Here is a 12548-nt window from a genome sequence, read left to right on the forward strand (position 1 = left end):
AAGAAAGAAAGAAAGAAAGAAAGAAAGAAAGAAAGAAAGAAAGAAAGAGGGAGGGAGGGAGGGAGGGAGGGAGAGAGAAAGGAGGCAGGGAAGGAAGGAAGAAAGAAAGACTCTAGGTTATACAATCCCTATGGGCATTACAGAGCTCAAGGTTTTATATATTCTTGATGAGTTTTATTAGAGTTGTGTTTTGAAACAACTAGCAGCTTACTAGCAAGTGATGAGTAAGGAAAGAGCCTGGACCTCCATAAGTGACACAGAAGCCATACCCTATGTACCATGTGAACAGGCTAGTAGTTCTAAACTGCCTTGAAAGAGGTAGAAAAAGGCATTGGACATATAGCCTGGTTTGTAGAGTGCTTGCCTGGTACTCAAAGGCCATGAATTCCATCCCATCACTGTATACTCCAGGAGATATAAGCAGAAGGATCAGAAGTTCAAGGTCATCAGAGCAAGTTCAAGGCCAGCTTGGGCTAAATGAAAATGAGTCTTGATCTGATAGATAGATAGATAGATAGATAGATAGATAGATAGATAGATAGATAGATAGATAGATATTCAAAGAGGTACCACAAAAGGGAAGATGAAAAAATTCTGGGTTGTTTTAATTAATGATTCTAAATTTGAACATTTGAGACATAATGGGCTAGGTAAGTTTTAAGTTGAGCCCTGGAACACTGAAAGTCTCACTCATGACTTATATAATAATTCTACTGGACAGCTCTGGTTGTTTCCAGAAAGTCCAGCCAATCAAAAGGCCCCAGCTAAAATAAAAAAAAATAAATAAATAAGAAAATATTTGTAACAGCATGAGAAAGTGGGTATTTTAGGGGAATAAATTTAAATATGGTGATCTTGGTTCTCAAACACCTTTCCAGCCATCTTTTCTATGGTCTTTCTCAATCACAAAGGTTTGAAGAGATGGATATATGTTCTTCCCACCTCCCTCACAGCTATCCAGCAACAGCCATGTGACCCAGGTCTGGCAAATAAAATAGAAACAGAAATCAAGTTTGGGGATAAAAACTATGGAAGGTTGCAAACATGTTTGGCTTGTGTTTGTGCTACATTCCTGTTTGTTTCTTTGCGTTTTAAATGGTTTTAGAAATTCTCTCTCTCTCTCTCTCTCTCTCTCTCTCTCTCTCCTCCACCCCCCACCCCACCCCCTGGCTGGCCTTAGAAATCACTACACTGACCAGGCCAGGATGGCCCTGAGATCAGCCTGTTTCCACCTCTTAAGTCCTGTGATTAGAGGTGCATATCAGCAACCTAGTGGTATGATTTTGCTTTAAGACAGTATGGATTGGCCATACTGTCCTTTTGCCCCTTTCCCTGTTTGCTGTTGGTTTTTCATCAATGAGATTGAGTACAGGGTACCCATTCTGTGCCCACAAGAAACAGAATCTAACTTCTCCATCTCATTTCTCAATGACCCTCTACAGACTTCTTGCTCATGAGTCCATCCCCACTTTTTAAACACCACACTCAGGACTTCTATTTGTTTGAGCAACTTAAGCAAGGACTGTGGGACCTAAAGGAGAGCAGAGCAAAGAAGAATTCCAGAAACAAGGATAACTGGGATCCGAATCTGAGGTTCCCAGTGGTCACCCGTTACAATCTACAGAGACAGGCTCAGGGCTGTGGATAAAGAGAGAAGTCAAGACTGAATACTGCAGCTTAGCTAGGACAAGATCCCAAGACATGGGCCATGACTAGGAGCCCAGGTTGACAACTCAAAAAGAAAATGGAGACTGGGAGGAAAATTAGGAAGGACCACCATTCACAAATGTTACAGGCATTTTCACCCAACAGATGCTTCAATTTGGTTCAGTTGGATTATAAAAACAAAAGCCCTAAATTCTTATGTGTGTGTTTGTATGTTTGCACACACTCACACATGCATGGCTGAACATGTGCATGAGTGTGTTCACAAGTGTGGAGGACAGAGGAAAACCTAGCTGTCACTCCTTAGGCCTGATCCACCCTGGTTTGCTGAGTCAGGGTCTCTCACTGGCCTCAAACCTGATAAACAGGTAAGGATTGACTAGCCAGGAAGCCCCAGGCTCTGTGTGCCCAACACTACTAGGCCTGCCTTTTTCTAAACCTGTAATCAAATTCAGGTCTTAATGTAGCAAAGTAAGCAGTTTATCCAGAAAGCCATCTCCCCTTTCCTACGTTGTTCTCCTAACTCATGAGTTTCTTGGTTGGCAGTCTCAAACACAGGCTCACATACCCAATTTCCAAGGTCTCTCCTCGAATCAGATGTAGCTTCCTGAAGAAAGAAAGTGATACCAGAGCATAGGAGCGGCGGATCTTTAGAAATCCTGAAATTTCTTCAATGAGGCCAAGGTTAGCCTCCAGCTCAGCTGCCAGGTTGTCTGCAAAATGGAGGAAATGCCTATGAGTATCTACAGAAGAGTTTTATCCTCTGTGTGTGTGTGTGTGTGTGTGTGTGTGTGTGTGTATGTGTGTGTTTGTACGTGTGTTTATACGTGTGTGTGTATGTGCATGTTTGTGTGTGTTTGTATGTGTGTATGTGTTTGTATGTGTGTGTATGTGTGTGTATGTGTTTGTATGTGTGTGTGTTTGTATGTGTGTGCATGTTTGTGTGTATTTGTGTTTTTATGTGTGTGAGTGTGTGCATGTTTGTGTGTGTGCTTGTATGTGTGTGTATGTGTGTTTGTATGTGTGTGTGTGTGTGTATGTGTTTGTATGTGTGTGTGCGCGGGGCGGGGGTGTGCGTGTGTGGGTTTGTGTGCACGTGCACGCGCACTCCTGCAAACCTTTTATCCCAGCACTCAGTATATGAAGGTAGAAGTGATGAGTTTAAAACAAATCTACAATATAGCACATTTGCTTTTATTTTATTTATTTCTATTTTTGAAACAAAGATTTGTTTGCCATGTCAAGTAGCCCAAGTTTGCTTCAAATCTACTCTTCACCTAAAGATAACTTTGAACTTCTGATCTTCCTGTCTCTACAATTCTCCCAGTGCTGTGATTAGTTCACCAGTATGCCACAGTGACTTAGTACAGAGGACTAAAACCCATGAATTCAGGAATGCTGGGCTCTAACTACCTTAGCACTACCCATAGCAAAGTTTTTGTTTTGTTTTGTTTGTTTTGTTTGGTTTGTTTTGTTAGTTCTAGCTTGGAGCCTTTATTTATTTATCTCTTTGATATGGAGTCTCATGTAGTCTAGGCTGACTTCAAACTCACATTTGAACAACTTCTACTTCCATCTCTTGAGTGCTTGGATAGCAAGTGTATACCAGCAGACTTGGTGCATATTAGTAAGAAGAGATCCCTGGGGCTGCAGAGATGGCCCAGAATTAATTACGATGAATTAGTTGCTATCACAGAGGACCTGGGTTCAGTTCCCACATCCACATGGTAACTTACAATCATCTCTAACTGCAGTTCCAGGGTATTATATACCCTCTTTTTTTTGTGGACACCTCATATACACCATGTATATACATATACCCAGACAAAACACTCATACACATAAAAATATAAAGAATAGAGATTCCTGCTGCAGATTGCAAAATAAGAATTTCAGGCAGAGGTAGAACCATAAAATTTTCATTTTGGATTTTAAGGCAACTCCTGGTATAAGTCTCTCACTTAGGGGGCCACTGAAGGATGTGTCACTTTGCATGTTATGTTGTTTTGTTTCTTTGGACAAGATTATGTCATCCAAGCTAGACTGAACTTGCTAGATTAAAGCAATCCTCCTGCCTCAGCCTCCTGAATAGCTGAGACCACAGGAACAAAGTGAATTTGGCCGTGAAAGTTAAGAGGGGAATGTGTGGAATACCCTGAGCTGTGCACTTCCCAGCTCACAGCTCATAGGAAGTGGGGGATGCTCCAAAATACTCACTGCCCCCTCGGATGTTGATGATCAGGCTACCGTTGATCACAGTGCAGCCTCGGAGCTCCTGGGCAGATGTCACAGAATCAATGGTCTTCTCGCCTTCGAGGATTTGGCAGACCTTAGGGCAGGGTCCCAGACATGGGGTGCACATCAAGCTGAGAGTGGAGCAGAGGCAAAGATCAATGAGGTGCACAGGGCTCCCTCGCCCCATCATTTGGAATACAGCACTCTTCACAGGAACCCAGTGGCAACCTCAGTCTGTTACTCTAAAGTGGATGTGCTGAGCACAGTTGAGCTAGCTAACTTTAACTGTCAGCAGGATATAGCCTAGAGTCATCATGAGGGGTATCTCAGTTGAGGAATTGCCTAAATCAGATTGGCCCATGACTATACTGTGGGGAGTTATCTTGATTGTTGATTGATGGGGGAGGGCCCAGCCCACTGTGGGTGGCCATTTCCAAGGCAGGTGGGCCTGGTCTATCTGAGAAAGCTAGCTGCACATGAGCTAGAAACAGAGTCAACTAGGATCACTGCTCTATGGCAGTGGTTTTCAACCTGAGCACTGCTACCCCTCTGCTGGTCACATATCAGAGATCCTACCTATCAGATATTAACATTATGATTCATAACAGTAGCAAAACTACACTTATGAAGTAGCAAATAAATAATTTTATGGTTATAGGTCACTACAACATGAGGATCTGTATGAAAGGTTCGTGCTAGGAAGGTTGAGAAACTCTGTTTTGTGGTTTCTGCTTTATGTTTCTACTTGACTTCCCTCTGTGACAGAATGTGACCAAGCAGTATAAGCTGAAACAAACCTTGTCCTCCCCTAAGCTGCTTTTGGTCAGAGTGTTTTATCACAACAAGAGAAAGTTCACTGATATAGTATTTCAAATATTTGACACCAAGTATGTCTTCACAGTGGTAATGAGGCACCCTTGGGCAGTATAGGATGCAGAGCCAGATTCCCAACTGGTGATCAATACCAACATCATCTCATCTCTAAATTACCACAACCAAAATTATTCCCAGGCATTGTCAACCTGCTCCTACAGTCTTAAAATGGCCAATTATCCCCTTAAAATTCATTGTCCAGGGTTTACGGGAGTGTTCAGTCCATGAAATATTCACCTTATAAATATGAGAACCTCAGCTGAATCCCTATAACCCACCTAAAAATGTCAAGCATTGGCTGGAAAGACAGCTCATAGGGTAAAGGTACCTGCTGCAGCCAAGCCTGCCAACCTGAGTTCAATCCCTGGGCCCAGCAAAGTGAAAGGAGGAAAGCAAGTTCTGAGAACTGAGCACCACATACTAACCCTGTGTGTGTGCGCGCACACACATGCATAAAAAATAAATACATACGCAATGAAAGGTTTTCTTAGAAATATCAAACACTGTTAGATATTGGTAAGACTAGTATTGAGGAAGGAGAGAGAATCTTGGGGTTTGCTGATCAGCTAGCCTAGCCTAATAGGTCAGTCTCAGGGCCACTGGGAGACCCTATCACAAAGAAAGTAGGTGAAATTCTGAGAATAATATCTGAGGTTGTCCTCTGATCTCCCTACACCCACTCACAAATAGCTGCATACACACAAACACACAAAGTTCCTTTCCTGGTATAAAAAACTTCCTTCGTTCCCTGCACAGGGCAGACCTGACAGCACCACACCTCTCCAGTGCTGGTATAACAAGCACAGACCACCATGTCCAACTTTTCCCAAGGGTGCTAGGGATCAAACTGAAGTCTACATTTTACCAACTCTGTCACCTCACTAGTCCTATAAAGTTTGTCTTGGAGTCTCTAGGCATGGTTGATAGAATCACTGATCACATGATAGAACTCTATGTTCATACCCATGTGATGTGTAGGTGTGTTTGTGTGTGTGTGTGTGTGTGTGTGTGTGTTGGGGGTACATACACACCTTTATGGAGACCAGAGGTCAACTTTGGGTGTCATTCTTCAGGAGCCTTTTAGCTTGTTTTTGAGATAGAATCTTCCATTGAACCTGGAACTTGCTATGTGGCTGACTGGTCAGGGAGCTCCAGGAACCATCCTGTTTCCTACCCAGCACTGGGGTCATAAGTGCATGCCACCATGCCCAGGTTTCCAAAAGGAAAGTGTGTACATTTCTGAACTCAGGTTTCTGTATTTGCCTGCTATTGGAGCTAATTCCCCAGTTCCCCAGCCTTGGAAGCCTGACTCTTTACCTGCCTCTGCTCTTCCTAGAGGACATAGAATATGAAAAGTCTCAACCATCAGGTTACATAGTTGGCCCCAGGTGGGTGTGGTGAATATGCACATATAGTTACAATGTTCTAGTGTTGAGATGGCTCATTAGGTAAAGGTGCTTACCTCGAAGCTGAATTCAATCCCCAGGACCCACATGTTGAAAGTAAAGAGCTCATCCATCCAAAGTTATCCTCAGAGCTCTACATGTTTGCTTTGGTTTCCTCTCCCATAAATAAATATGTGCATAAATAAAATATGTAAAAATTCAGCACTTGAAGGATCCAGACAACATTGCGGACATTGCAAGTTTGAGTTTAACTGTTAACCCTTAGATAGACAAAAAGTATAACCACAGAGGTATAGAGAAGTAGGGGGTAGGGGAGGATCTCTAAAGGAAGGGAAAATGGAATATATAATTATGGATTGGGGAGAGAGGGGAAAAGAAACTGGGACAAAAAGATTCAAGGGGGGGAGGGAAGAGGAGGGCAAGAGAGAGAATACAGGGAGGAACTGCTAACACTAAGAGAATTGGAGGGGTCATATGGAAACCTACTACAATGCATATATAAATAAATCTTTTGGTTTTATTCTTTTAAATCTTTAGATCTTGTTATTTGGAATCACCAAACAACAAGGAGATGAAGACCCACCTACACATTTATAGCCACCAAGTAAAACCTCCAGGGACAAGAATCAGTTACTTCCAATTTAGTTGTTAGACAAAGAACGGGGCCCTCAAAGAAACTCCCAAACAACTCAGGATATTGCCAATAAGGCTATTGGTTGTTTTCCACAAACTAATGGTAAAGCCCTATTGTTAAAGACAGCAGCACTGTATCTCATTGGACATGGGAAAGTCAAGCTCATTCTTTCTTAGAGTCTTACTCTTGCTCACAATTGCTCATGGTACTGGAAGGTACTCTGCATGCTACCAGAGGACAAAGATAAAACCAACCAAACAACAAACCCTTCGATCTACAGTAACCTCCCTGCATGATACCTTGATGCAATAGTGGCATAAAACTTGCGGAGCAACCAACCACTATCTAGTCCATTCCATGAACTAAAACCCATGCCTGATACTGCTAAGGTGGCCAAGAATCTAAGAATAGATAGGTTATGGACCCATGGAAAAACCAATACTATTGTTCTGCTAAAGGAATATAGCAATAACATGACTCTTAGGGACATTGTTTTATACTTGTAGATCAGTCTCTCTCGGTCATCATCAGAGAAGCGTCCTCCTACAAGAGCTGGGAAAAATAGAGACACTCACACCTGGACAATGTGCAGAGAGTCATCACTGTGGTTTTGGTGAGCATTAAAAAAAATGCCTATTATTTAAAGCCAACATCTTTTTCTTCTTTAGAATGTATTATGTAAGCATGTGTGCCCGTGTGGAGATCCACAGATGATTCTGGATATCCTCCTGGATTGTTCTCTATTATATACGTGTATGTATGTATATACATATAGATGATAGATAGATAGATAGATAGATAGATAGATAGATAGATAGATAGATAGATAGATTTGTTAGATTTGTGGGGGGGGTGACTGTGTGTGTGAGACTGTGTGTGTATTTATGTGTATGTGACTGTGTGTGTGTGTGACTTGTGTGACTGTGTGTGTTTACGTAACTGTGTGTGACTGTGTGTGTGTGTATATATATGTGTGTGTGCGTGTGTGTATATGTGTGTATATATATAGTCATGTACACATCACAGCCTGTAGTATGCCTGCAGTATGCAGGTCAGAGGAAAAACTTTGGAAGTCAGCTTTCTCCTTCTATGGGTTTCAAGGTTTCAAGCTCAGAATGTCAGGCTTGGTGGCAAGCACCTTTACCTGTTGAGCAATCTCACCAGCCCTCCATATAGACTGAGGTAGGATTCCCTCATCTGAACTCAGAGCTCATCAATTTAGCTAATGTAGATAGCCAATCTGCTCTGGGAATTCCTGTCTCCACCTTCTAAGGCTGGGATTACAAGTGGGACAACATGCACCCTGGAGTGGATTCTAAGGATCTGAATTTCTGCTTTCTCTGGTGGATCATCTTTCCAGCCCTAAAGGCAATGTCTTTTAAACAAAGGTCTTGACATCAGTCCCTGATCTTTCTTAAAAACTGAAATAGATAAATAGAAGGATGTTTGCTTCTCCAATCTTCCTGCTAAGCCTCCTTCTGCCCTTGAAGTAATAAAAAATGTAAAAGTTCCATTCAACATGCAGACTGATTTATAGAGGTCTATTTGGGCCAACAATTCTTGCTGTTTTGTTTCTTTGGTATTTTTTTTTAAATAATGAGCAAAACAAAACATATTGTACTTTCAGGTTTCAAAAACACTTAAAAAAAAAAAAGGTTCACAGGAGCTAAAATAAAGATTGTTTTCCTTCTTGCCCTTTCTACTCAGGGAAATAAAATTTCCCACCAAAATCAAAACACTCTTTTTTGCTCACTTACTTGGCTAGTGCCCAAGTCTGAGAGGAAGAATTTTGACGTCAGCAGGTCAGCTCAAGGCCTTGCAATGTGCGTCTGTTTCTGATTTGGTTTTCTGTTCTTTGCTGGACATCCTCCCCCAACCCCTCCCTTTTCTCAAATCCTAAAACTAAAACCAAGAAATTTAAAAATCAACAACTCGATGAAGGTCCCAGACACCAAAATATCTCATCCAAGAAGTTAAGGTCCTGAACAAATGACCTGGTGTGTGTGTGTGTGTGTGTGTGTGTGTGTGTGTGTGTGTGTGTAGCCTGACTTACACCACCAAGGAGAGAGAAAACCCTGTTTCTCACCCAAGTGGTAGGAAATGGCTTGATGGTGCTTATCTTGGAAGAACAGCCAAGCCCTGGAAACAGTGTAGGTGTAAGCCCTCCCCTCCTTAAGACAGTATGCCCCAACTTGTGTCGGGGGTCAGGTGGGGTAGGCTATGAACTACACAGCCACCTTCCTAGTATTACAGTGAGTCACTGAGCCAAGGAGGAGGGGGCAGGTGAAACAAAAAAATTCCATCTTCAGCTCACTCTGCGCAGCACTCAGAAATGAGATGTTCAAGGCAAAGAACCATATCCCTTCTGATCAAGTCCATCATCAAAGCCCAGGACACAAATAGTTATAAAACAACAACAAAAAAAAATGCTACTGAGAGTGTGTAGATCCCTCAGTTGGCAAAATACTTGCTGTGCACATGAGGGCCTTGGCTTGCTTCCCCAGCACCACATTTAAAAAAAAAAAAAAAAAACAGGACAAAAGTCACACCTGCAATCCCAGCACTGGGGAGGCAGACACGGAAGCAGCCCAAGCTCTGGATCTAGAGAGAAAACTTTTCTCAGAAACCAAAGTGAGGGTTGGGGACATGGCCCAGTGGTCAAGAGAGCTTGCTGCTCTTCCAGAGAACCTGAGTCCCATTCCTTGCACCCATGTGGAGGCTTATATTCACCTGTAACTTCTGCTCAAGGGGATGAATCTGATGCATTCACTGGCCTCCCCAGACACCTCCATGCACACAAAACACTGTATATACATACATACACATAAATAAGAATAAAGTATTTTTAAAACTAAATAACATGGAGAATGATTGAGGAAAGCATCCAGCATCAACCACTAGTCTACACACACACATACACACACACACGTCTACAAAGGTGAACACATACACACACCTGTACTCACCTGCAACATGTGCCCAAACACACAAATATGCACACACAAGAGCTCAACTATACACATGTGCTCATTTGCATACACATGTCTCCATAAAAGTGAACACATAAACACATACACACACATGCCCACCTTCACATACATGAACACATATACATATCCACACCCACCTTCTTACACCCATGCACACACATAATGCATAAACATATACAAGCATGTGTGCACACATCCACCTGCACACACAGATGCCCACACATACCTACTTTGTGCATTACATGTGTGCGCATGTGCATGTACCCATCTACATATACATGTGGCACACACACATGAACACATACAGAATTTTTAAAATATAAGTGGTAGTTATCAACAGCAAGCCCATTCTTGCCCAGAACATTCTGGTTTGGCACAGGGTTTTTTTCCCTGTGCAGAGTAGGAGGGATGGGATGGGGGGGGGGTGTATTTCTTTCTGGTTTTTTTGTTTGGTTTAGTTGTTTTGAGACAGGATCTCATGCAGCTTAGGCTGGCTTTGAACTCCCTATGTAGCCAAGGATGACTCAAACCTTCTGATCCTCATGCCTCTACCTTCCAAATGCTAGAATCAGCATTTGCCACCAGTCCTGGATCTAGTGAGAGACCACTGTTTGATGCTGGGGAATGAATTCTAGCAAAAGAGCTACATCTTCAGCCTCTCTAACAGCATCTTTGAGCATAGCACCAGCTTCCAATTCTTTCCCCAGACCCTCATCCAGGACTCACTTGCTGGAATTCATGGTATAACCAGACGGGCACTCGGGGATGCACTTGTTGTTATGAATGACGTATTGGTGGCAGCCAGGCTTCCGAGAGTTCCTGCATTTGAAGTGAAGGTCTTGGCAGAAGCTAAAGTTCACACAGCGCCAGTCCTGGAAGTGATAGTAGGGTGGCGGGCAGGTCTCCACACACTGACCATCCAGATAGAAGTTGCGACAGGCCACACACTTGGTGGGGTCATCAGGTTCCGAACAGTTGCCCAGGCACTCCTTGTGGCAGCATAGGCCTTCAGCTGTGCAGCCATGTGACTTACAGATGGTTGGGCAAACTGGAGACAAGAAGGAAAAATGAAACAGCTGGTCAAAAAACTCTGTCCAATTTATGTCTGCACAAACAGCCAAACAAAATAATAACAATAAAAGCCATGCTTAAACAGTGCTTGGCACGTGCCTGACTGGTCTGTGAACAGAAAGGACAGTAGCCCCCGCAAAGCAGCTCCACACTTGGCAAAAGTTAACCAAACACCTAAGGAAGAGAGGGCAGGAGACCTGACTCACTGCATTCGCCAGTTACTACCATCAACTTCAGGCTGCTGACAGGAAGCCAAGAAACCAAGTCCTTTGCAGGAGACACAATGTAACACACTACTAAATAATGTTTCCTATAGTCCATACAGTCTATGTCTAGGATAGATACAGTAGCAATAACTTCAAGGGCACACAGACTTTTTTCATGCTATGCCTAATGGCTGGAGGGATGGCTTAATAGTAGCCAGCACTTGTTGTCTTGCAGAGGACTTGAGTTCAGTTCTCAGCACCCACAACAAGCAGGTGGTTCACTTTTAACTCCAGCTCCAGGGGATCCAATGTCCTCTTCTGGGCTTCACGGGTACCTGTTCATGTTTCATATGCACACATATAACTAAATATTTTCTAAATGCCATACCACAGATAAAAGGTGGTTATTATTTATTTTAAATGTGATTTGTTTTAATTATAGGTTTATATAATTTTATTTTATTTATTGGCTTAATTACTTACGTGTGTGTGTGTGTGTGTGTGTGTGTGTGTGTGTGTGTGTATGTATACTACTGTATTGTTGGGGATGAAACCCAGAACTTGCAAATGTTAGACCTGGTTTTTACCACTAAGATATACCCCAGTCCTCAATGGTGGATTCTAGGTAGGCCCTCTACAACTGACCCATACCCCCAATACTCCACTGGGAGATTCTAGGCAAGAGCTCTACTACTGAGATATACCCTCTGCCCTTATATGTATTTATTTGCAGACAAGTTGTCATTAAGCTATGAAGGCTCTCTTTGAGCTCACTCTGAAATGCATGTTAGCCTTGCACTTGCCATCCCCCTGCCTCAGGACCTGTAAGCACACCAAGCTCTGTTGAAACCTGAGTGAGGGATCCTGATCCTGAAGAAGGAGGAGGCCCTCCAGGTGGGGGCACAGCTTGTGCCTCAACTTTTGGCTAGAGAGGCTTTCTTGTTTGATGTCACTGAATTTGTCCATGGGAGGCTGGTCTCGAACCCTTCTATCCCATTACCTCATTGTTCAACACTTTCCCCCCAGGAGACACAGGCATATGTGTGGAGGGGTATCACCATTGTCAGAGCACAACCTCTGTCAGTCCTCACCTTCTATCTTGTCTGAGACAAGGTCTCTGTTGTTTGCTACTGTGAGATTACATACTTGTGCTACAGAGCTCAGCTTTGCACAGGTTCTGGAGATCTGGACTGATGTTGTCACACTTGTATAGCAATAGCTTGGCACTGTGAATCATCTCTCCAGCCTCTTCCTACTCATCTCTTCTTTTCAGCCGTTTACTTCCTAGAATGCTTGTGAGTATGTGTGGATTTTACGACTCTATGTATTCCTCTGCTGTGTGCCTGATCTGCCCTCTAAGGTATGTCTCTCTCTTTTTACTTGTATACTCTGAAGCAGGACTGAATAGCCAGGAACCAGATTTCTCCAAAATTCTCAAGTGTAGCTCTCCCAGTATCAAGTGGGTCCC

The 12548-nt window shown here is 42.9% G+C and overlaps 1 protein-coding gene across 3 annotated transcripts in view; it reads right to left on the minus strand.

The window, feature by feature from the left end:
* Insr (insulin receptor) overlaps positions 1-12548 on the minus strand; it is a 132075-nt gene that overhangs the window by 52926 nt on the left and 66601 nt on the right. For all 3 annotated transcript variants that reach the window (XM_021170873.2, XM_021170872.2, XM_021170871.2), the window contains exons 3-5: positions 10530-10851; positions 3883-4031; positions 2234-2378 (exon numbers count right to left, since the gene is read on the minus strand). In XM_021170873.2, coding sequence (XP_021026532.1) covers positions 2234-2378; positions 3883-4031; positions 10530-10851 — 616 coding nt within the window. The remainder of the gene's footprint in view (positions 1-2233; positions 2379-3882; positions 4032-10529; positions 10852-12548) is intronic.

The sequence above is a fragment of the Mus caroli genome, chromosome 8, assembly GCF_900094665.2.
Source record: "Mus caroli chromosome 8, CAROLI_EIJ_v1.1, whole genome shotgun sequence".
Taxonomy (NCBI): domain Eukaryota; kingdom Metazoa; phylum Chordata; class Mammalia; order Rodentia; family Muridae; genus Mus; species Mus caroli.